Raw genomic sequence first — 26,922 nt, 5'->3', positions numbered from 1 at the left:
GGGTTACTTAACCAGGCGTGGTGGCGCACGCTTGTAATCCCAGCATTGGGGAGGCTGAGACTGGAGGATCGTGGTTCTCTGACAGCCTCAGCTACTTAGTGAGGCCCTCTGCAACTCAGTGAGACCCGATTTCAAAATAAAGAATAAAAAATAGGGCAGGAGGTGTAGCTCGGAGGTCGAATCCCCTTGGGTTCCATCCCCAGACCCGCAAAAAAAAAAAAAAAAAAAAAGAAAGAAAGAAAGAAAATGGGGTTACTGATCACCCATTCTGATAGAACCCATACTAACATGTAGTTGTGACTTTTTAGAAAAGTAATTTATTAAAAACAATCTTACTAAGTTTTTAAAATTTTGTTGAGGTATAATTGACAACATTTATGTATATTAAGGTGTACAATGTGATGGTTTAATCTGTGCGTGCTTTGTGTAATGATCACCACCAGCAAATAAATCAACACAATTGTCTCCATGTGTAGTTCATCTAAGATAATCTGTGTTTATATGTGCAGAGTGGGAGGGGTGAGAACACTTAAACAGTACTTTCTTAGCATGTTTCAAGTAAACCATGGTATTATTAACTATAGTATCATGGCTCTCTATTCAATATTCAGAACTTATTTATTGTGTGTGTATGTGTGTGTGTGTGTGTGTGTGTGTGTGTGTGTGTGTGTGTGTGTTTTACTGGGGATTGAACTCAAGGGCATTCTACCCTTGATTTTACTTATTTATTTATTTTGCAGTACAAGGGATGGAACCCAGGGGCATTCTACCTCTGAGCTACACCCCCAGCCCTTTTTTTTTAATTCTTTATTTGAAACAGGGTCTCACTGAGTTACAAAGGGCCTCACTAAGTAGTAGTCAAGGCTCTCTGAGAGCCACAATCCTCCTGTCTAAGCCTCCCAAATGCTGGGATTATAAGCGTGTGTGACCACGCCCGGCTATTTATTTACTTTTTTTACTTACTTACTTTTTTATATATTTGAAATAGGGTCTTTCTAAGTTGCTGAGGCTGGTCTCAAACCTGTGATCCTCCTATCTCAGCCTCTCAACTACTGGACTTACACGTATGAATCATCATTTCTGGCTCAGAACTTAGAACTGAAAGTCTGTGCGCTCTGACCACCATCTTCTGATTTTCTCCATGTACCAGTGCCTGGACGCCACCCTTCTACGCTGTTTCTATGAGTTTGGCTCTTTTAGAGTCCACATATAACCATGATCACAGAGTATTTATTCCTCTGTGCTTAACTTATTTCAATTCAAATAATATCCTCTGGCTTCACCCATGTTATTGAGAATTACAGGATTATTTAAGGCTGAATAATATTCCATTGCCTGCATACCACATTTTTTTCTTCTGAAAGATTTGTTTTAGCCGGACTTGGTGGCGCACGCTTGTAATCCCCGCACTTGGGAGGCGGAGACAGGAGGATCATGCTGCTTTGAAGCCAGTCTTGCTGGCTTAAGAGACCCTGTTTCCAATTTAAAAATATATATTAAAAAATGGGTCTGGGAGTGTAGCCTGGAGGTAGAAGGGTTTCCAGGAACCCCAGTACCACCCCTCAAAAAAAATTGTTTTATTTATTTCTTTTATTTTCTTGGTGCATTGTAATTATATATCTTAGTGAGGTTCAAAGTCAATCAAACAAACATGCAGGTCCCAGTATGTTCCCTTTAGGTTCCACTCTGCTACCCACCCCTCCCAGGACCTAACCCCCAGGTTGGGAGTGATGACACCTTCATACAGGGCATAGCATAATTTTTATTTTTTATTTTTTATTGGTGCATTGTAGTTATACATCTCAATGGGATATAAGATGGTGGAGACATACATGCACACGTCACCCAATTAGCCCTTACCCAGTTCCCACCCCATTCCCTCCCCCTCCGTCCTTCTCCTGTTTGGCTTAGTGATCGACATGGATATGTTTGCTAAAGTACATCATGTGTATTAGAGAGTTTCCCTCTTCCCCTCCCATCCCCTCGGTTAGGCCGCCTTATTTGCTCATCTATAGTATCTCCTTCTTCATCTAGATTCCTCCTACGATCCATTTTTTCCCTAGCTTCTGCATATTAGGGAGAGCACCGATTTCTTGTTTTTTGTAAACTGTTTCTTTCTTCGGTTCTTCTCGTTTCCCTCCCACCCTCCTCCCCCTCCTCCCCTTTCACAGTTCTACTGGTCTCTCTCTCTCCTCAGTCATGTAAAGCCCCTTTTGTTTCCTGCTCCCTCCCCAGCTCCCACGTAGGAGAGGAAACAGGACCCTTGGCTTCTGCCACTGACTGATCTCACTTAGCAGAATGTTCTATTTCTAACCATTTTCCTGCAAATGATATAATTTTCTTTATCCAGTCATCCATTGACAGGAACTTAGGTTGTTTCCGTATCTTGACTGCTGTGAATAATGCTTCAATGATTACATAAAATAGCCACTATGCAAGGGCTCTGGACATTTTGAAGGGAATACAATTTAAAATGTTTACTATCAGCCGGGCATGGTGGCGCACGCTTGTAATCCCAGCATTCGGGAGGCTGAGACCAGAGAGGATCGAGGTTGGCAGAGAGCCTCAGCTACTTAGTGAGACCCTGTTTAAAAATAAAGAATTAAAAAAAAAAATAGGGCAGGGGGTATAGCTCGCAGGTCAAATGCCCCTGGGTTCCAACCCTAGACCCACAAAAAAGATAAATAAATAAATAAATAAATAAATAAATAAATAAATAAATAAAATGCTTACTATCATCTCAGCACAGTGGCACAAACTTGTAATCCCAGTGCTTGGCAGGCTGAGACAGGAAGACTGAAGTTTCAAGGACGGCCTCAGCGAGTAACAGGACTCTCGCCAACACAGTGAGACCCTGTTTCAAAGCTAACAATTAGAAGGGCTGTGGGTGTAGCTCAGAGGTAGACCACCCCTGCCTGGGTTCAATTCCCAGCATCTAAATAATTAAGTAAATAAATAAATATATCTAATGTTTACTATTATTTTCTTTACCATCATAATTTCAGCAGTAAGGTGTTTACTTCTTGCTAAAGGGGTACCAAATATATTCTCTTCCTTTCCCCACAGATTATGGAAAATCACACAAGGTTCTCCCCTCTGTTACTTTCTGATTTCTTCAATTTAAATTTCTCTTCTTCTCTAAATGAATTCAGATGAGAAATGAAAGACAGGGGTTAACTATTTGTGCAGAAGAACATAATACTTAGCGCTTTAACCCTGTGCTGCCCGTGCGATTGTGACACATCTCTTTCTTTTCCCTTGAGTTCTCCATCAAATACCTTCACACTGACTCAGGCCATCTACTCTGTGACACTTGCTGTCAGACAACCACGCGCTTTATGTACTAAATTGTCCAAGGTCTATCTGAAAGTTCTATTGTAATTATTTAAAACATTTTTTGTATAGAAGATTCAAAATATCTAAGCATATGCTAACTTTTTTTTGCTTCACAAGTTCAATTTTTTTTTGCTTAAATCAGAATACAAAATAGGTTAAGTGTGGCTTTAAATGTTTCAAAATGCATATGGATTTTTCAAAATTAGGGTTTATGAACAAGCAGTTATACCAAATGTTGAAAATTAAGAGACCTAAGTTATTGGATTGGTTTTAGTGATATGTAGATATTAGAATCTCTTCTTTTAGTAACTGGGAATTTTTGTGGTGGTATCTGTAAGATACTGATATATCTTTAGGTGAAGGAGTCATTTCTTTTTAAAACTTTTTTTGTGGGTTTGGGGATGGAACCCAGAAGTATTTGACCTCCGAGCTACACCCTAACCCTATTTTTTATTCTTTTATTTTGAAACAGGGTCTCACTAAGTTGCAGAGGACCTCACTAAGTAGCTGAGGCTGTCCGTGAATCTTCCGGTCTCAGCCTCCCGAATGCTGGCATTACAAGCGTGCACCACCACGCCCAGCTAAAGGAATCATTTATTAAGAATACGTTATAACTGTTCTTCATTGCATTGAAGTGTGTTGCTTTAAATTAAGGCTGCAGTGGCCAGGGGTGGTGGCGTAGGTTTGTAATCCCAGCACTTGGGAGGTGGAGACAGGAGGATCGCGCAGGTTCAAAGTCAGCCTCAGCTGGCTTAAGAGACTCTGTTTCCAAATAAAATATGAAATAGGTCTGGGAGTGTAGCCTGGAGGTAAAAGGGTTCCATCCCCAGTTCCACCAAAAAAAAATTTTTTTTTAAATTAACTAATTAATTAAAGCTGCAATGGAAATACTATGATTCAGATTTTAAATTAAGTCTCAGACAGCAAAACAACAACAACAACAACAACAAACCACTGAAAATCAGGGTTAAATAAAAGAAGTGTTGCTTTACCCAAAAGAAGGAAAGATGCCAGAGGATGGAGTTAAAGACTCTAATTATTTCCCCGAGTGGTGCTGGGTTTGAAAGTGTCCTGTACTCAGATAAAAGTATGTGATATGAAGAGGGGACAGAATGAACATAGAAAAAGTGGATTTTTACTCTCGTCTCTAAACCAGCAAGAGAGGTGACTTTAAAATGCTTGGACGGAACAAAGGAGTCTCAGATATGCAGGCTTCAATGAGAAGAACCCAAAGTGGCTTCAAATGTCCTTTGCTATTGGAAGGGGAAAGGTTTTGAAGTTACACAGTTTGACTGATGGTTGAGTAGAAAGTGGCCATTTTTCTGGAGTGGGGAATGTACCAGATATGACTGTAGCATTCATTTTTTGCTGTCTCTGTCAGTTAAACAGCACATGATCAATGCAGTCACTACATATTTGCCTGCTAATTTTTCTCTAATGGACAAAGATACTACTGCTTTATTAGTTCTTGTCTTCTTGAAGTTTTGGGGGATATGATACTATAATCAAACCAAGATAATTTAAAAAAATCCAACTCTTAAGTAAAGCTTATATTTCTGAAAAATTTTGTTCTGAATGTTTTTAATAGAAGACAATTCTCAAGAGAAAGAAAGTGGCTTACAGCATTTTATCAGAAAAACTCTGTTGTCCGGAGTGGTGGTGTAAGCTTGTAATCTCGGCATTTGGGAGGCTGAGACAGGAGGATCATGGTTCAAGGACAGCTCCTTAGTGAGGTCCTTTGCGACTCAGTGAGTCCCTGTCTCAAATGAAAGAATAAAAAATAGGGCTGTGGGGAGTGTAGCTCAGAGATAGAATGCCCCTGGGTTCCATTCCCAGTACAAAACAAAAGCAAAACCAAAAACAAAACTCCGTTATGTATAACACTGATAGAAACATGTCTGAGATCTTTTGTGGTCCCTGTCCTTCCCTCAAAGCCTAAAACATCAAAAGATTAATACAGTAAAAATCGAAGCCGTGTAGAATGGTCTTCCTTTTCAGAGATCATTTAAGATAGTGAGGTCCAAATTATATGTAGTAAGCTCAAGATAAATTATTAGGGTTGGGCAAGGCAGAGACCTGACATGGTATTTTAATCATGTACTTTTAAAGAAAAATCTATTTAAAAGTCACAAATTATGGCCTGTGGGTGAACTATGGTCCACCAGTCCTTTTTATAAATGAATTCTTAATTGGAACACAGCCATGCTCACTTATTTATGTATTTTCTAAGGCTGCTTTCACACTATCATGGCAGGATTAAGTGATTGTGACAGATGCACGGATTTGCAAAGCCCTTCATGTTTACTAACTGTCCCTTTATAGAAAAACTTCTCTAACTCCCAACCTAAAATAAGAAGAGTTTAAGCTTTGTTGACTTCTATGTGTTTACATCAGTCTTCTTTGTAGGTCTGAGTGCTAGATGGTTGAAAATTATGTCTATTCACAGTAAGAGTCCCAGGCTCCCCAGCTTGGTGCAAAGGACAAGTGGCCATTTCTGTAGTCTATCACACTATGTGGCTTTGCATGGGTCTTGTTATCTGGACATTGTTTACCATTTCATTTAACAAAAATAATTCTGATAACGTAGGCAAAGAACTTCATAAAGCAAGGCAAAAATCCTGAAAAATAATCTAGATTGAATATACCAGCACAGATACAAGTATACAACAAAAATATAGATGTGGCACAATACCTTCATCTTGTATAAGACCACAAATATCAGCCATAAATATAAAATTCAAGAACTGATAGTCTCCTTGGATTTGACATGAATCTGTCAGTTTTTTTTTTTTTTTTTTGAAATAGGTAAAACTGCTTAAAACATAGTTTTGTTTTGTTTTTGCAGTACTGGGGATGGAACCCAGGGGCATTCTACCTCAGAGATATATTCCCCAGCCCTATTGTTTCATTCTTTATTTTGAAACAGGGTCTCACTGAATTGAAAAGGGCCTCACTAAGTAGCTGAGTCTGTTCTTGAACCAAGCATACAATCCTCCTGTTTCAGCCCCCCAAATGATAGGATTATAAGCGTGTGCAAAACATAGTTTTATATTTACTCTCCTTATTAAGATATTTGGAATAAAGTTTTATTATCAAACTTTATTTTGTTTTTTGTCTGCCTGACCCAAAGTTTATAAATTTTTTCTTGAGTTTTAACTAGTAATTATAACATTGGAAGACATTTAGTATTCTAGACATTTAGAAAGGTATTTGAAAAGTCGGCATCTATGGATATGAAGACACTGTTCAAATTTAAGCATAGCTTAAAGCCATAGGGTACTCAACATTATAATGTTCAAAGCATTGCAGAGATAAATGATAAAATTCTCTTTCCAGAAATCATGATAGAGAAAATATTACAGACCTTATCTAATTGGGGATACATGTGTTCTTCCTGCCACAGTAAATTTTGTAAAATTTTATATAATAGAAAGATGGACAGAAATGTATTGCTTTGTATCAAACACCATTAGTGCATGCTTAGAAAACACCTTTAAATATTTGAAAAAATGTACTGAGGAAAAATACCATCTGGGAGTCTTACTATATGGTTAGATTGAAATATTAGATTTTAAAACATTTTCAGTTTGTAACATTTATGTTATAAATATGAAATATACAAAAGGCTGCACATTAGAGCTTCAAAAGAAAAATACTGAAATGTGTTTTCTAAAGTACATACCTTTAATAAAAGCACAGTTTTATGGGAAACTGTGGAGGTCTAATAGCAGCAAGGTGTATGAAACAAATTGTGGTGTGAGTTTACAGCGATGTTAATATCCATAGATAAATTATGCTGACAAAGAAGATGGAGAAGCACGTACACACACACACACACACACACACACACACACACACACACACACCTCACACTGGTCACTAAAATAGTGAAGTAAAAAAGGAGAAGACTTTTTGGATCATTGAAAGCCTCTCAGATCATCTCATGGAAAAGCTGTTTAAAAATAACAAATATCAAAAGGCATTATAATATTTTTAAGAGCTAAAAATAAGATTCTTGGTTTGTATACGGCCATCGCAAAGTTGGTGAGTAATTGCCTTTCATCACTGATATCATTTGAAAAAAAAAAAGAGAAGAAACAGGGACATAAACTCCTATTAAATTAAAGAAAAAAAATTAGATGGCAAGAAAAACTCCAAACCATGGGATAAATAGAAAGACTCCTAAAAGCAGTGGAGAGATGTCGAAAATGTGTGCTTGGGAGGAAATGGAGTGTGGATGCCACAACCACGGCCAGCAGACCTTCTCCTCCCACTGGCGGGGTGCACCCTCGCAGCCAGCCGCACATCCTTTCTGGGCCTGGGATCCTTTGTGGGTGTGGGTGCATGTGTTGCAACCAAAGCTCCTCTGGCTTGTTTTCCTTCAAGTGGAGTTGCTGAGGCTGTCGACCACACTGGTTCACAGAGCTAATCTTGTGTGTAGAACGCTCTCTTTGCCTTGGCAGCTGGACACTGACACATTACTGTGTGGAACACCATACAGCTGACAGTTTTCATCATTTAAGAAGAAGTAAAGGCTAAATCAACTCAACCCCCAAACACTGGGCACAAAGATGATCCAAGGTAGTGGTTCCTTCCCCATATGAACCTGTTGCAACGTATCTCTTTCAGGAGATTAATTTCCTATGTAGATGCATGAAGTATGGAAGAGAAAAAGACTTTCAGATTGGATAACAAACAAAATTAATCTTTGAGAGTTTTTAGACCAATGTGTTGATAATAGTTAAAAATGACAAAATACTCCAGCAACCACAATCACATAGAGAGAATGTGTAACCTTCACAATGGGTAAAAGTTTCTTAAATAAAGCAAATAAGACCTCTTATAATGTTAAAGGATAAAGTTTATAAGGAAATATCATCACTAAAGTAACTAGATGTCACATTATAATAATAAACATTCAATACCACAAAAACAAGAGACATGATCAGAAATCAATTAAAAACTTAGTAGAATGAAAATTTTACTGATGAAGTGCTTTGTTAACTCATTTTCAATTTTTGATAAAGCATAAACTGAACATAAACTTGTGTAAAACGCAAGACTGATAAAGTAAATCTATTAAATATATTTTGGATTATATATCCCACAAACAAAGCACAAAAGCAAAACAAAACAGTACTCTTTTAATATCCATGAAGCCTTTATAAAAACTAACTATATATTAAGACGAAAAAGAAACCAAATTACTTGTTAAGGTAGATATGATATTCACAAATTTCTCTGATCACAACAAAATAATAAATTAATAACAAACTATAAAATACAAAATATTCCTGCTACCAGTACATAAAAAATTTTGCTTTTTAATTAACCATTGATTAAAGAAGATATTAAAAATAAAACATCTAATTTTTTCTTCTATTGTGGGATAATTAACAATTAAAAATTGTGTATATTTAAGGTGTACATCTGTATGTATGTATTGTGAAATGACCACAGCTAAGCTAACATATCATTTACCTCCCATGATATTGTCATTACTATTATTTAATGGAAGGTGCGCTTACAGTCCTCTCTCTTATCAATCTGAAGTATATAGTCAAGTTGATAATTATGGTAACATTTCTGTCCATTGGAGCTCCAGAACTGAGGTTCTTAAGTCATCCAAACTAAATGCCCTTTGATCAACATGACCCATTAGCTGTCCACCACCCCAGGCCCTGGTAACGACTTTTCTATTCTCTGTTTCTATAAGTTTGGCCATTTTAGAGTCTGAATATAAGTGAGGTCATGCAGTAATGCCTTTCTGTGTTTGTCTTATTTCAATTTTAGTTTCTTCCATGTGTTACAAAAGGCAGGCTCACCTTCTTTTGCAAAGTTGATTTTCATATATATTTGCCTCACCCATTCATCCACTGATGGACGTCCATGTTTAAATTGTTTTCATTTCCTGGCTATTATGAATAATAGCATGTCAGTGAACACAGCATGCAGATGCCTCTTCGACACGTTGATGTCATTTCCTTTGTATTTATATCCAGATGTAGGAATGCTCTATCATATAGTAGTTTTAATTTTTGGAGGAAACTCCTCCAATACTTTTTACTTAATGGTTATATTAATTTGCAATCCTACCAACACTTGTAATCTTTAGTCTTCTGGGTAATAGCCATTCTCCTTTATATTTTCTCCTTTCCTTTGTATTTTTGGTACTGCAGATTGAACAAACTCTATCTCTGGGCTACACTCCCATTCTGTTTTTTAATTTTAATTTTTTATTTTTATTTCTCTTTGTCTTACTAAGTTCCTGAAGGTCTTGCCAAGTTGCAGAGGCTGGCCTTGAACCTGTGATCCTAGCTCAGCCTCCCAAGTACTGGGATTACAGGTGTGTGCCACAACAGTTGTGAGATGGCATCTCATGGTGGTTTTGCTTTGCATTCCTATAATGATTAGTGATGTTGAGCTAATGTACCCATTAGCCTTTTCACATACTCATCAACTGCACCTTCTTTGGAGAAATGCCTGTTCAGATCCTTTTCTCATTGTTTAATCAGATCGTGTGAGGGAGGGGGGATTGGGTAATTTGGTTCTACATTGAATTAATCTAAATTTCTCATATAGTTTAGGTATTAGCCCTTATCAGATGTATGGTTTACAGACATTTTATCTACTTTACAGGTTGCTTTTTGCTCTATAGACTTATTATCAGGCTGCACAAGGCTTTAGGATTGATGCTTTTTTCCTATGGTTTTTTTTTTTCTAGTAGTTTTATAGTTTAAAGCCTTATGTTTAAGTCTATTATCCATTTTGATTTTCTTTTTGTATATGATGCAATATAAGGGCTCAATTTCATTTTTCTAAGTGTAGATATTCAGCTTTTTCAACACCAGTTATGAAGGAGACTGATCTCTCTCCATTTTTGTCTTGGCATTATGTCAAGATCAGTTAAATGGCCACAATAAATGAGTTTATTCTGACACTCTGTTCCATTGGCTTTCATGTCTATTTTTATGCTGGCACCACACTGTTCTGATTATTAGCTTTGTAATATATTTTGAAATAGAAAAGTAAGATGCACATTCACGTTTCTGAAAAAGAGGAATGTTGGAAGGTTGTCTTTGGGTTCATAGGATTAAGAGTATTTTAATATTAACATTTAAGATTATTTTTATCTTCTGAGTTTTCTATAATGATTATGTGCTGCTTTGTAAAAAATATTAAAACTAAATTTTTAAGTTGGAAAAACAAAAGTAAGACTTTTATTTTGAAAATTAAAGTTAATGAAATCATTATTCTTAAAATTATTATCTATTGGAATATTCAAGTTATAGTTGAAGTAGCCCTTGAAAGAAAATTTGTAACTAAATTCTTAATAACTAAAATAAGAAAGAGAATGAAAGTCAATTAATTCAAGTTCAAGAACAAAAAGATAATGCAGAAATTAGAGGAAAAAATTTAGAAAAAAAGTTCTTATTGTTTGCACAAGAAAAGAAAAAAATTATAAGGAGTGAAGACAAAAAGAAAACAGGAAAGCTATAGAAATCATAAATGTGAAATATATTACTTGAAAATGTATAAAATAACAAATGATTAGCTAAAAGATTAACAAGTAGAGAGGGCATGATGGTGACTCCAGCAATGTGGGAGGCTGAGGCATAGGAATCACAGGTTTGAGGCCAGCCAAGGCGACTTAGTGAGAGCTTGACTCAAACGAAGATAAAAAAAAAGGAGAAAGCGGTGCAAGGCATGATGGTACAGACCTATAATCCTAGTACTTGGGAATTTAAGACAAGAGGATTTCAGGTTCTAGACCAGTGCAGGTAATTTAGTGAGACCATTTCAAAATAAAAAATAAAATATGCTGGTGGTTGTAGTCCAGTGGTATAGAGAGCCTCTGGCTGGACCCCCCCCCCTCACACACACACACACACACTCTAAGAAAATAAAAAAAAATACAAAAAGAAGCAGGCATTGTCATGTATGCCTGTAATTTCAGGACTTGGGAGGCTGAGACAGGAAGATCGCAGATTTGATGTTAGCCTCAGCTACATAATGAGAACCTCAATAATTTAGTGAGACCCTGTTTCAAAATAAAAGTAAAAAGAGCTGGGGGTATAGCTCAGAGATAGAATGCTCCTGGGTTCAATCTCCAGTACCAAAATAAATAAATACATGCATACAAAGTAAGATATAAGCATGCAAATAACTAAGAATATAGAGTTCACTAAAAATATGACACCACTTTTCTAAAAACTATGCCAATGATTTTCAAATCCAAGTGAAATAAATAATTCATAACAGAAATAGAATTTTTCAAAAATACAACTTCCCAGATAAATATAAGAAAAAATTGAAAATTCCAGTAAATCAATTACCAAAAGAACAACAGAAAAAAATGGTAAGATGGTACTGTTCAAGCAGCTCCAGGTCACAGGTGGATCCACAGGGAAATTCTAATTATGCATTAAAAACAATTCTAATAGCAGGCAGCTGTAGATTATGATAATGCGAGGTTATTTTCCAAATTATTTTATGTAGTAACGATAACATTATTATCAAAATCCAACAGAGATTGCATAAAAAGGAAACTCAGCTATGAATATTTGTGTAGATATCATAATTTACTAGCAAGCAGAATTTAGCAGCATATTAAAGATCACTGCCACTTGACCAAGTAGGATTTATTTTAGAAACTCCAGGACCAAGTAATGTCATTATTGCTATAGACTTTAAGTGTCATGTTTATTAAAAAAAACTCTTAAGTAATTTCAGTAAAAGATAGTGAACTGGACACCTTTAAATTTGCTTCTTACCAATACTTTCTTAGAATTACTATAAACATATATTTATGGTTTAACCCACAAATATAGGAAGAAATGAGACAGAACACAATTTTAGAATCAAAATGGTATCTTGATGAAGGAAACATATTTAGCAGACAGAAGAACACTAAATCCTAAACTGGGCATGGAGAAAGCTAAGTACTGATTTCATTTCTACCTTTAGAGTTCTCAAAAGGCTAGAATTTGGAGGTGCCTGGTAATGTCTTAAAGGAGAGTGATGAAACAGTAGCTAAAATAAGAAAACACAAGAATGTTAGTATTCTCAGAGGTTAGAGAAAATACTACCTCCATAAAACCAGAACAAAATGACCCCCCAAGAGAAATATTTTGAGAACAAAAGAAACTCTTGGTAATTAAATATATGATATCAAAAATGAAGAATGAGTTATGAAAGTTGGAAGTAGGGGACCAGTGCATCCCAGTTTGCCTAGGCACTGTAGATCTTACTTCCGGGAGAAAGCTTTTGTCCCTGAATCACTCTCGTGACAGGATAAATTAAGTAAACCTCTCAAAATGTCGAGCAAAAGGCAAAAAGATGAGAATTTATAAACTCTCTCAGGAGGAAACAGGGGGAAGGAAACAATGAATAATTCAATAATCTTCTCTAAAACAAAAGGTAAATTTCACAGATTAAAGAGCATTACTAAATTTCTTCCATGGAAGATAAAAGTATACCCATACCAAAGTACATTTTTGAGAAGGCTCACAGTATTGAAGGGAAAAAAGGAGAGAAACACAGAGAGAGAGAGAGAGAGAGAGAGAGAGAAAGAGGGAAATGGGAATGGGGCTTTGGGCTTTTCCACTACAGTGGATAATAAAAAATGGCATAACAATACTTTCAAAATTTGGAAAGAAATTATTTTCTAACTTAAAATTATAATTAAACATTTATATTTTCCAAGTTAGCATCCTATGTCTAAACATTTAAGGGTAGAGCAAAGCCGGTTTCCAACATGCAAAGTGTCATAAGTGTGTTTCTAGTGCTCCATTTTCTCAGGCAGCTGCTTTAGGGCCCAGTTTGGGAGAAAAACTGAGAAAGAGTAGCTTCGGGTATTGAAACAGGAGTGAACACAAGTACAAGGCAGGGAAAATCCTCGAGGGTTGTGGTGCAGAATCTCAGGACAATAGCTTGTACAAAACCTAGGGGACTGCTAGCATAGATCAGAAGAGGAGTGGCCAGTGGTGTGCACAGGAGGCGGTCACTACCGAGTCTTTTCACTTTTATCCTGTGTTGTCAACCTGGTGATGCTAAGGTGAACATGGCCAAGACCTTGAATTCTCCTTGGCTTGTCCAAGTGCTAGTGTATCAGATTCTGCTCCCGCTCTCTGCTCTGCTGCCTGGTAGGCTGAAGACACCAGCTGATCCTACAGGACGAGTCAGGTTAGAGCTACTCTGGAGAGCTGGAGATTGGCTAGCGAGCTTACAAAAGTAAAAGAGAGTCCCATACACCAGCCACACATTTTTCTCCTGATTGAATAGAACTTGACCGTACTGGAGGTCCCCACCTTCTGTACTCTTTGCCTCCCAAGGATCACCGAAGTACTTGCCTCTCTTCCTGAGACTGAGTCCTTGAACCCACTAAGAAGACCAAAGCGTGACTCTACACTGGAGACCATCCAGGCTGCCTTTTCCTATTCGCTTTCAGCTATCTAGAGCAATGCTGTCCTTCGTTTTTTCTTTTCTTTTCCTTTCCTTTCTTTTCTTTTCTTTTCTTTTCCTTCCTTTTCTTTTCCTAGTACTAGGGAATAAACCTTGGGCCATTCTACTTCCAAGCTATACCCAGCCCTATTTTATTTGGAAACAGGGTCTTGCTAAGTTGCTGAGACTGGCTTACAGGCTGCGATCCTCCTGTCTCAGCCTACCAAATATTGGCATTACAGGCTGGTACTACCAAGCTTGGCTATTCTTTTCCCACACAACTGGTTTTCCACTTGTTATTCAGTTTTACTATTAATTGTTTCTTTTTATACTATGAAGTATAATTGGATGTTAATAAAATAATAAATTATGTGATTGAGAAGATAAAATTGGAGCATGTTTCAGTCTAAAAGTCAATATTCTCTTAGAAGTATTAGAAATATTAGCCAATGAAATTAAGCAGAAGAAATAAATGAAAAGTAGAGCTTACATGGAAAGATAATTAGTTTTATGGTGTTAAAAGTTGACTTTATCTGTTAACTGAATGAATGAATGTCATTTTGATCAATGTATATCATTTTACACTAAACTTCAGTTTCACACACTGCAAAAATATATTCTTTCATTGCTTATAAAGCAGACAGGTCACAGAATATATTAAAACTTATAGAGAATATCTTATTACTTTGAAAATTTAAACAATGCCTGGAGCACCTACTATGTATTATGCCTTGTGCTTGACTCTGAGGTCAGAAAGGTAAATAAGGGTGAATAAAGACATCATGTCATAAAGTGCATGTCCTAAGGCATTTCACTAAGATAACCACCATCAATTTGTTTTGCTTACATGTAAAATTTCAGAAATATAAGATGTGTTTATTTGCCTACAAAAATATAGCCTCTTGCGTCCATAGCTGCACATGCCTATGTAGGCTGTTGGCAAGTTTTCATGATAGGCATAAGACTTCTCTATCTTCCCCTGTCCTCGCTCCCTTTGCATGGCAACGACCTCACTTAGGACCTCCTCCTTCATAGCGTCCTTGCTTCACCCATTTCTGCGCTGGAGCCCGCCCTAGTCAAGGCCTGTTTCCTCTCCTCTCAGCTGTCTCATCTACTTGCAACATCACCCGGGCCTCTTCAGGCCAACACTGCCCGCAAGTGAAGATCTCATCCTTCCAGGCTCATCTGTCCCTCACCCCCTGCTAAGGATAACTTGGTAACTTCCTTTGCCATGAATTAAACCCATTACTTCTGTCCCAGGGCTCATACATTAATATCTTTTGTCCCACCCTACCTTTCTTATCCAGTTTCTCCCCATCAGAAGCATCCTTGCATTTATTTTTACTGCTGCTACTTCTTCAATAAAGACTTGTCGAGCCTTAGCCTACAATCTTCAGATAGGCTTTCTCCTTCCTTCTCCTCTCAATATTTGAAAAATAACAAACTTAGCACCCTTCACAAATACCATCTAGGCGCTGTTTTGCTGCACAAAAGAGGCTGGAGATGGGGGACTGAAGGGAATTATTGGGGAGAGGTGATATGCTGATAATCCCTGTACTGGGGAGGCTGAAACAGGCTGAACACAGCTTCCAAGCCAGCATGCAGTTACCTAGAAAGACCCTGTTTCAAAACCAAAAAAATAGGGCTGGCAGTGTAGAACATCCCTAGATTCAATCCCTAGTAACACACACACACACACACACACACACACACACACACACACACACACACACACACACCCCATACTCTGGAAACAGTTATCTATGAGGGATGGCCCCTTTTGAGAAGTTTTCCTCTTCCTCTTACAAGTTAAGGTTCTGACATGCATCTATCAAGCCCTATGTGTATGTGTGGCCTTTGTCCACTAACGTACTTTTTATGTCTTTCTTCTTCCCAGGATGTGACAATCCCTCACAAGCCTGTTTCGCTCCATCCTTTGTATCAGACTAAACTCTATCCTCCTGCTAAGTCTCTGCTGCATCCACAAACCCTCTCCCAGGCTGACTGTCTTACCCCAGGACCCTTCAGCCGCTTGTCCTTCTCTCTCAGTGATGAACAGGAGAATTCTCACACCCTCCTTAGTCACAACACATATAATAAGGTGAGAATTCTCTACCGGAATGGGAATTAGTCTGTGCTGTGAATCTTTACTACACTTAACTTTTAAAGCTTAAGTGTGGAAGAAACTTGTAGATTAAGAATATCTAAAAATTTAACATTTAATTGTATAATATTAGATGTCAACCACTAAGCCAAGCATGGGAAAGAGGGATGGGGAGGGAGTAGGGTAGGGACTGGGTAGGGGCTAACTGGGCGATGTGTATATGTATGTCTACACAGGTTTTTATCCCATTATGACGTATGAATACAGTGCACAAATAAACAATTAAAAATAAATAAAAAGACAAACACTTCGGACAAAAAATAAAAAATAAAAATTTAACATTTAAGTGTACTAAAATATTAAATAATTGTGGTAAAGAAAATCCTCTTACAAGCAGATAATAATTGACCTTGGGAAATCATACAATTTATTTTCTTTTAAAATAATTACTTACCTGTGTTCCTCATTGTTTCATGTTCTAACCACAATGTGGAAATGCCAAGAAACTTTCCAAAACCTTACAAGATGTCATTAATAATTTATGTTCTAGCCTTAGTTCAATGGTCTTAAATGCTTTTTCAAATTATAGTGATTGGATGAGGAGGTACTTATGATTATAGTCAATGGGCAAAGAAATGCTTAGAATTACTGCAGGTATTTGCAAAATAATAATAATATTGCATTTTAAACTGTGCTTGTCTGTCTTAGTGCAGAGTAATGAGATGTGTAAAAAGTCACATGTGTAAAAAGTGTTCAGTTCCTGGAAATCACACACACACAGATTTTTCACACATAAATACATATATTCTCATATATACATACATGAGTATATGCACATATACAAACACACATTACCTGCATATATGCACATGTGTGTATATAATATGCATACATGTTTACTTATATGAAATAAAAATATATTTATGGTTGACTTTGGAATATAATCATTAAAACCAAGAAGTCAGCACAATGTTGGGCCTATGTATAGTGATCTTGGCTCTTTTGAGTGTGATAAGGACTAGACCTAACTAGTTTGGTCTATATGTTCTCTCAGACCCTGAAAATTTTCTAAAATAATTGACTGGTAAATTGGATCTTCAAGTAAATATTTCTGTATAATTCCAAGTTATGTTTGAAAGCTTTCCTCTTCTAAATTCTCTGTAACTAATGAAATACATATTTACAGTTGAAAATAAATAAAAATGATCTTCTGGAAAGTATTTGAATCAAATTTTTTGATTTTGACATTTTTTTAAGTGTTAATAAACACAAGCTATACAGAAAATCAAATCCAGTTAGTCACCAAAGTTAATCATTCTTATAATAATGTAACAACTTTCTTATAAGTTATCATCTATGATAGAGTTATGATTATATTTTATAGATATCAACTACATAGAGTAACTCAGTTTTTAAAAACTTTCATGGTACTGTCTGGAACTGTTCGACAACAATTCAGTATTTCATTTATATTTTAGCTTTTGCTTGTTCAGGCTACAAAGACCAATACATAAAAGCCATATGATCCCAGGCATGGTGGCATGTGCCTATAGTTCCTGTTATGTGGGAGGTCTATGAGATGGAGACAAGTCTGGGTAGTGTAGTGAGATCTTGCCAAAGAAAGAAAAGAAGGAAATAAGGAAAAGGCCACAGGCGTTTGGACAGCTATTTTGAGTTCACACAATCTTTACAGTAGATTTTGTTTTTCAGAGTTAGATTTCTTGATATTGAATAAAGAAACACTCATACCCCAAATAATAATAGTAATAAAATCACCATGATAATGATCAGTAACAGTAGTAAAATCACCATCATAACAATCATCATCTGGTAATAAGACAGTATTTCTTAGTGAAAGATTTAGTTGCTTAGTCTTGTATCTCTAGTGTTCCTATCAAAATACATGAATTATCCAACTTGGTATCTATGTTTTATAAACCTTATGTTACAGATATTTGGCCAATGCTATATTAATTTATCAAGACTTTTATTTCTTGCTTGAAATAGCTTCCTACCTGGAATTGTGAAACATATTCTGCTATCTAAAATAATTTTCTCCAAAACTCTAACATTGTTCCTAAGTCTGATCTTACAGCTTTGCCTACTGGGTTCATTCCCAAAATCAGATCTTTCCACCCTTCCCTCTGAAGAAACACACTGAACTTGGCTTATCAGTCTTTAGGATCTCAGCAGATTTCGTTATTCTGTTGAGTGTACAGCGCATTCTTTTAAGACTTTTTGTCAAACCCCTCATCTCCTAAATCTTTAACCCAACCTCTTCTCTCAGTTTTTATTTTCTTTTTTTATTGGTGAATTGTAATCATGTATCTTAATGGGTACAAGATGGTAGAAGTATACATACATGCACATGTCACTCATTTAGCCCTTCCCTATTTCCCACCCCATTCCCTCCCCCTTCTTTTTTCTCATGTTTGGCTGAGTAATTGAATTTGATCTGCTTGTGAATGTACATCGTGTACATTAGGGAATTTCCCTCTTCCTCTCTCCCATTCCCCTCAGTTAAGTCGCCTTATTTGCTCATCTAACGTTTCTCCTTCGTCTAGAGTTTGTCCTATGACCTATTTTCTCCCTAACATTTTCATATTAGGGAGAACATCTAATTTTTTATTTTTTGTGACTGTCTAATCTCATTTAGCATAATGTTGTCCATTTCCATCCATTTCCCTGTAAATGATGCAATTTTGTTCTTTATGATTGAGTAAAATTACATTGTGTACATATCCCATAATTTTGTAATCCATTCATCTGTTGTTGGACATCTTATACAGAGAATTCAAGAAACTCACCACCAAGAAAACAAATAACCCAATCAAAAAATGGGTAAGTCGACTAAATAGGCAATTCACCAAAAAAATAAAAAAAATTCAAATGGTCAATAAATGTAAGAAAAAAATCTTCAACATCATTAGCAATTAGAGAGATGCAAACCAAAACTACCCTGAGATTTCACCTAACTCCAATGACAGTGGCAATCATTACAAACACCAAATGCCGGTGAGGGTGTGGAGAATTAGGAACTCTATTGCATTGTTGGTAGTATTGCAAATTAGTGCAACTACTTTTTTTTTTGTAAGCTTAAGCAATTTTATTATTACAAAGATGGAAAGATAGAAACATATTAAAGCCCTACACCCAAAAGGGGGGTGTAGGGGAGTAACTTGAAAATAAGTTACTCAGTTCAACTGCTTTGGAAAACAGTATAGCGGATTCTCAGAAGAATGGGAACAAATCTACCCTATGATCCAGCAGTACCACTTCTGGATATCTACCCTAAAGAATGAAAACCAAACTACCAGACTAATGCATGCGTACCTAGGTTCATAGCCACATAATTCACGATTGTCATTTCTTATTTTCAAGATAAAACTCTGTAATATGACATCATAGATGGTGAGACCGTAGTACTCTTCTTTTCATCTTAGCATAAGCCATTATATTTACCTTCCTGTCTTTTTTCAGTCTCATGGAGAAAATCATCATTTCTACACTTTCTGTTATCAGTGAAAGTAAAATAACCTAGCAGATAGAGAAGGAGAAGGAGAGGGAGGGGGAGGAGAGGAGAAGAGAGAGAGAGAGAGAGAGAGAGAGAGAGAGAGAGAGAGAGAGAGAGAAATAGTTTCTATTCTCTCTGATTTCATTTTTTGACTCAACCCCCCTTGCACATAGTGACACTGGGCCTGTCATTTGGACTATGCCCGTCTCTCTTTACTTATTATTAAAATGAGAATTAGAAGAATAGTACCCACTTTATTTTATTATAGTACCCACTTTATTTTATTATAAAATTAAGATGGGCTAAGTGTAAACCATGTATAACAGTGCTTGAAAGATAACAAGAGGTTAAACATGAGGTTAGCTTTTATTACTAAGCCTTTTGGGAGTTTCATTCAAATAGCTCTCTTCAATCTTTATCCTTTCTCCATTGAAAGAATATTTCCCTGTAGTTTCCCTAAAAAGAAAAAAAAATGACTTCTCTATTCTATTTCTTTATAATGCATTTTATCTAGCAATTTCAAAGCTTTCTTTCTCAATAAATGGCCAATAAAAATTATCTTCATTCTCTTTCAATGAGCTAACCCATCTTGCTTTTTTTCTCTTTCTTTTTTGGTACTAGGAATTGAACCCAGGACCATTCTACCTCTGAGCTACCTCACTAGCCATTTTTATTTTGAAAAAAGGTCTTGTTTCGTTGCCAAAGACCTCTAAATTGCTGAGATTTGTCTTGAACCTGTGATCCTCTTAATTTAGTCTCCCAGTACCGGAATTACAGGCGTGCACCACCATGCACAACTTTCATACCATTCTTGAAAGGATTCTGACTCTCACCTCTAATCCTCCACTGAAATTGTTCTGAGAAGGATTAATTGCTTCTCAGCAAACTCAGCTGATCTCTCTGTAGCTTTTGATACTGTTGATTGTTCCTTATGGAAAGACCCTCCTGACTCTGCCCTGACTCTGTTCTAGAGACCTCTGGACTCTGCTCCTGCCTCTCCCTGCTCCTGTTCTTTTACCTCTTCTTTCTAGTTACCTTACTTCAGATATTAAAGGCCTACTCAAAGGCCCCCAATTATCTTAGTATGAATACGTTTCAGATCCACATTTTGATTTTGATTCTCTGCTGAGGTTTGATTTCTCACCTTCAGCTGCTTCTCCCGGATGTCATGTTACCATCTGACCTTCATTCTTTTTATTGGAAGCCTGGTCTTCACTAGATCCCCTTCTTCTGTCATTCATATCACAATTCTAAGTCTCCAAATGCGAGTCTAGATTAATCTATTGTGAGTCATGCTTTCTCTGCTTTGCCCTTATGGCTAGTCATTTGCCGGGTCAAGTGGAGTCTTCTTTTGCCACGCCTGTCAGGTTGTCTCACACTATTCTTTATTATTATTCTATTTTAAACCAGTCATACTTTGTCCAAGCGTGCCTTGACCATTCTTTATTCTTTTGCTTCCTCATGCATTCTTTCCATGTAAAATACTTCCCCTCCCTCCCCTTTTTCTTTCTTTCCTTCCTTCCTACTTTCTTCAGACAAGATCTTGTTAAGTTTCCTAGGCTGACCTCAAACTCACAATGCTCCTTTCTCGGCCTCTTGAGTAGCTGGGATAATAGACACGTGCTACTGTGCTCAGGTTTTTTCCTTCTTTATGCAAACCATTGTCGTACTTTATGATCTTGTCACATTATCCCTTCTCTTCAGTGAAATTTCCCCATGTATCAATATTCAAAGTAATACTTTTTCTCTCCTTTCAAGTTCCATATTCCTTGCCAGTGCCAAGGCATGTCGTGCACATTATAGGTTATCTTATATTCATTTATTGGTCTTCCTTGTCCTGATGTTCACTGCGGATGTGACACATGTAACATGGTAATTTCCACATTGATAAGTATGGCGCTAAATATGTGTTCATCATGACCCAGCTCTTTACTATGAAGCCCAGATGCTTGAATAATCATGATTACTTCTATTTTAAGCAAGTATGAAATATTTATGAACTTATGAGCTTCCCAAGATGTTTATAATACTTTCAGGCAAGCTGGGCATGGTGATGTACACTTGTAATCCCAGCAATTGGGAGGCTGAGACAGGAGGATAGGGTTTGTGGACAGCCTCAGGTACTTAGTGAAGCCCTTTGCAACTCAGTGAGACCCTGTTTCAAAATAGATAATAAAAAATAGGACAGGGGGTATATCTTGGAGATAGAATGCCCCTGGGTCCCATCCCCAGTACCAAAGAAAGAAAGAAAGAAAGAAAGAAAGAAAGAAAGAAAGAAAGAATCCTTTCAAGCAACTGAGGCTATCTCCTTTGTCGGAGGCTGCACCCAGCTCCCTACTTGGTGTGCCTTGGCATTGAAGCTTAGGTGGGTAGGGATGGAAGGAGACAGGGGCATCTGATCTCCTGCTCTAGGTGGATAATGGTATCTTCTCGGGTGTTCTCCTTTTTGTCTGGTTCTGACCATCAGTTTCATAAGACATCGGCGGTGCATCCTCCTTTCCCCACCAGCATGGATGTCCACGTGGGCTCCAGGCAGCTCCTCTGTACCTTGTAGCATACACGGGGACATACAGCGGAAGCAGGTGAGCTCTGTGAGGCTATCTCAGGGCCGTCACCTTAGATGCCCTTAAGATTCTTCTCTGCTCTTCTGTTCTCCCTTTGCCATAGGGAATGCCCAAGGACTCCACCATTGTCAGTTTATGTACTGGTTAAAATTCAATAGCTTGACATCAATACCATATGTTCTTGACTTGCTCTTCTGCTCAGAATGGGGACAGGCACAGAACAGGGAAAAACCTGAGTCACCTCTGCACGCATTCCCAGCTGAGGCTGAACAAGGCAATGGCTGCTTCCTAGCCTCGGCTGCCCTCTATGAATGATGCCCTTTTTAGGAACATATCTGGAAACGTGTGTGTGTGTGTGTGTGTGTGTGTGTGTGTGTGTATTATATATATATATATATATATTTATTTATATAAATATAAAATATATAAGGAGCCGGGCATGGTGGCACACGCTTGTAATCCCCGTGCTTGGGAGGCAGAGACAGGAGGATCACGCAGGTTTGAAGCCAGCCACGCACGCTGGCTTAGGAGACCCTGTTTCCAAATAAAAATGTAAAAATAGGTCTGGGAGTGTAGCCTGGAGGTAGAAGGGCTTCCAGGAACCCCAGTACCACCAAAATAAATAAATAAATAAATAAATAAATAAATAAGGAACACAAATGAACTTATGAGTCCACCGATATGCTTAGAATAACTTCATTCGACTCAGACTATCTCCTTTGTTGCGGTTTGGATCCAATTTCCAGCTTTTGGCGTGCCTCGGTATGGAAGCACAAGGGGGTAGGATAGGAAGGAGGCAAGGCATATCTGAATATAAATATATATTATATAGGCGTGGTGGCACATGCCTGTAATCCCAGTACTTGGGAGGCTGACACAGGAGAATCCCAGGTTTGAGGTTAACCTCAGCTACTTAGTACGACCCTCAGCAACTTAATGAGACCTTATTTCAAAACAAAAATTAAAAAGGGCTAGGGGTGTAGCTTAGAGGTAGAATGCTCCTGAGTTCAATCTCCAGTATCAAATCTATCTAGCTATCTATTCATCTATTTATCTATCCCTATCTGGTACTGGGAGGATATATACATATGTGGTATTTATTACATATGGTGTGTATATACATATGGTGTATATATATCAAATATATATGTATATAAATAAAAATATAAAATACGTACATATTTGGTGTTGGCTGGTAATTTTGCTGTTTAAAGTAGATCCTAAATCTGAGAGTTCAAGTGAAGTTCACGAGCTCCTACACACAATAAAAAGGCATGGTTTGGGTGATATGGACAAGCTAAGCATGTCAGGTAAACTCTTTTTGAGGCATGAATTACAGTGCTGTTGGCCATGAGTTCAGCGTGTCAATGAATCTAAATATATTGAATAAGTTGGACGTGGTGGCACACGCCTTAATTCTGGCATTTGAGAGGCTGAGACTGGAGGATCATGGTTCGCAGACAGCCTCGGCTACTTAGTGAGGCCCTTTGCAATGCAGTGAGACCCTGTTTCAAAATCAAGAATAAAAAATAGGGTTGGGGGTGTAGCTTGGAGATAGAATGTCCCTGGATTCCACCCCCAGTACCACAAATATATATGTAATATTTATTCATATTTTTATATATTTAGTATATAAATATATATTTACTATATATAATATAGTAAATAAGTCCATATTCGAACAAAACACATATATACATGTTATTTATTGATTGGGCAATAAAAATGTGAATACTGAGGATCAGTTGTGTTTTGTTTGGGTTTCCCTGAGAGGAAAATTCACATGTGAGAAGTTACTTTGGGGGCAGTTCCAGGCAACCTGGGTGCGGGGAGTGGGGTACAAGGTAGGCAGGGTGGGGCGCGCTGTGGGGAGAACTCTGAGAAGCCCGCGGAGGCCGCTCTGCTCAGAGCCTGTGTCTGAGAGGAGGGTGGGCGCTTTTACAGTCAGGAGCAGAGGCTGCCCCTGGGGGGGACGAATGCCTCAATCTCAAAGGAGACCCCTATAAAGAAAAGAAATCAGAGTCCCGCAGTTTGCAGTTCAGGCCCTGGTTGGCATTAAGAAGATCTGGGTGACACAGTGGGATCAGTGATTACATTTCATATATGTATTCCCCAGAATTATGTTTATGATCCAAACTTGAAATCCAGGCTCCTACAAATCAAAATGAGGACTATCAAAACTTCAGGGTATGTTTTAAAAAAAAAGTTGTTGTTTTTTTTTTTTTTTTTTTTTTTTGGCAGTACTGGGAATGGAACCCAGGGGCATTCTTCCTCCTAGTGACATCCCCAGCCCTATATTTTATTCTTTATTTTGAAACAGGGTCTCACTGCGTCCCAAAGGGCCTCACTAAGTAGTAGCTGAGGCTGTCTGTGAACCGCCATCCTCCCGTCTCAGCCTCCCGAATACTGGGACTACAAGTGTGCGCCACCACACCTGGCTTTTGATGTATTATGCATTGGGCTATGCCTACTGCTGAAATGGCAAAGAGGAAAAAGGAAATATTTGTCTGAGGAATAGAGTTACTGTCTTTAAAATGGTTTCTCCTTTATAGTAATTTTTTCAGTTTTTCCCCCATGTTGCAATGAACTTATTTATTTTGTCTTTGAAGGTACAAAGTGTCATATTCAAGACATGCTTTATGTATAGATTAGGACCTTTCAGAGTCTATCCTCTGTTAGAAAATTTAGTTCATTTAGAAATATTACTCTTCAGAGACACCGTTAATATGTTGCCACAGGCTTCTCAACTACATCCTGGGCCCTCAGGTGAGAAAACTAAGATACACCTGAAGGAAATAGAGAGGTTTTCTTTCTGCATACTTTTACTCTTTTCTCCATCCATTCTCTGCCTTATCTTCTCTATCTTCTGATAATCTCCGAGGTCTATCTGTCTTCTTAAATCATCTCTCAAATTCCAATTCTCCTCGCCTTCTTTAAACATTCCAACTGAATTATTTAATTGAGCGCACTTTCTCCAACTACATTTTCTCCCTTTTATCCAGCACCACCGCAGGCCATGGAGACAGGAAGTTCTCGCTCCTGTTATCTCCCTGGAGTCCCTACTCTGCCAATTTGCATTAGCTACAAACAAGAAAATACATGATCAGTCTATGAATAGAACGCAGAGGAAAGAAGAGGAAGTGTCCACGTGGGGTTGCATGACTCTTCTGATCTGTAGACAGGAGGAGTCTAGGATTTCCTAAGCAGGAAGGCTCTATTGACTGTGAAAGCTTGAGAGGTTTTATGAGCAAAGGAAAGATCTTCTTAGACAGAGAGACAGCTTTGAAGCCCCAGGAGAAAATCACAGCCGTCCTTAAGGATATTTTCTCTTTCCTTTTTTTTTTTTTTTAAAAGTGTTTTTGGCTAGTTTGTGACTACACAGCCATTTCATTTTACGTTCAGTTTGCTAAAAATGCAGTGTCTTTGTGGCTTGTTTGTGACCATACACCATTTTACTTTGAGTCTGCTCATGCCCATGAAAAAGAGACATAACTATGGTGAGTTTCATTGCATATATGTATTCCTATTGGTTCTACTGCTATTTAATTCTATTGTGTATTTTTTATGCGAGGGCTAGCTTTCACTCGGATAGTTCAGGTCTTATCTTTGGAATGGCCTCTTGAAAAATTCCCTTCCATGTAGAGATTTAGCTTCCGGGTCAGAGAGAGTTCTCATTCCATCTCTATTCTCCCTGTGCCAAATCCCTGGCAGCCCTGACCGCTCCCAGCATCCCCCACCCCCAGCCAACTCCAGGATGCTATCACTAGAGGTCAGTGCAAGACCTGAAGATATCTCCTATAGACAGGAAGACGCACATGTCTATGTGAGTGACCATAGGTTCTGATCACACTGGAACACTTTTAAAACATAGATACCAATATGTGCTTTTTTGTCTTTAATTAAATTAATTTTATTTTTTAATTTTTTAAGAGAAACATTTCATGTCTGCCCTTATAATAAAACATTTCAAGCCGGGTGTGGTGGCGCACGCTTGTAATCCCCGCGCTTAGGAGGCTGAGACAGGAGGATGGCACAGGTCCGAAGCCAGCCTCAGCTACTTAGTGAAGCTCTCAGCAACTTAGTGAGACCCTGTTTCCAAATAAAGTATGAAATAGGTCTGGGGGTATAGCCCGGAGGTAGAAAGCCTCTGGGTTCCACCCCCAGTACCACACACACACACACACACACACACACACACACACACACTTCAGTCAATAAATATTTTTAAAACTATATGGTTTTAAATTTTTTAATGTCTCTTTCATTATCAAAAGTATATTGACTTGTTTTGTTAACCGTAGATTCACTCTAGTTACAGCGAGATGCAAGTTGAAACTCAACTGCGGAGTCTTTTTATAATAAGATGGCATTTGCTGAATTTCTTTTATTGAATCAATGAATTCTTTCAGGCCTATATTTGAAAAGGAGATTCAGACTCTTGCTTTAGCTTGTTTACTTGTACAGTAGTAAAAAACAAAACAAAACAACAAAAACTAAAATAACGAAGCAAAACAAAATAACAGTCCTACTCTCAGACTGTTGCCAGGATCTGGTGATGGATGCTAGTTCAACTTCTATGTTCTAACCAAAAGTGCTCAGTGTTAGACATTTTTTAGCCCCTGGCTTTATTAGTAGAATTTTGGTGCTGGAATGCAGGAATAACCCACCAAAATAACTTGTTTTACGTGCCGTTTTCTTTTTTATTACAAGATATTTATTTTTCTAATGCTCTCTGATTTATTCACATATACATTTTTTCCAGTCCCATTTCTCAACTCCCTTTCTATCCCCAGAGAACTATTCTAAAGTATTTAATGTGGATTTCTTTTTTGTTTGTTTGTGCATTTTCTCTCCAAAGTTGCCTTGGTATTTTGTATGGATACAATTTAATTTACATAAATGCTATTATGCCTCATATTTCATTTTTTTTTTTACTGTGGGTTGCTGTCTTCTTAGCTATA

The 26,922-nt window shown here is 37.6% G+C and overlaps 1 protein-coding gene across 1 annotated transcript in view; it reads left to right on the top strand.

Moving 5' to 3' along the window:
• MLIP (muscular LMNA interacting protein) overlaps positions 1–26,922 on the top strand; it is a gene marked incomplete at its 3' end in the record, with an annotated part of 157,447 nt that overhangs the window by 102,682 nt on the left and 27,843 nt on the right. The window contains exon 12 of the mRNA XM_080700067.1: positions 15,677–15,880. Within this exon, the coding sequence (XP_080556193.1) occupies positions 15,677–15,880 (204 nt within the window). The remainder of the gene's footprint in view (positions 1–15,676; positions 15,881–26,922) is intronic.

The sequence above is a fragment of the Muscardinus avellanarius genome (assembly GCF_963383645.1).
Source record: "Muscardinus avellanarius genome assembly, chromosome: 8".
Taxonomy (NCBI): Eukaryota; Metazoa; Chordata; class Mammalia; order Rodentia; family Gliridae; genus Muscardinus; species Muscardinus avellanarius.
The sequence above is the reverse complement of the archived record's forward strand: the minus strand, read 5'-3'. Positions and strand labels throughout refer to the sequence as shown.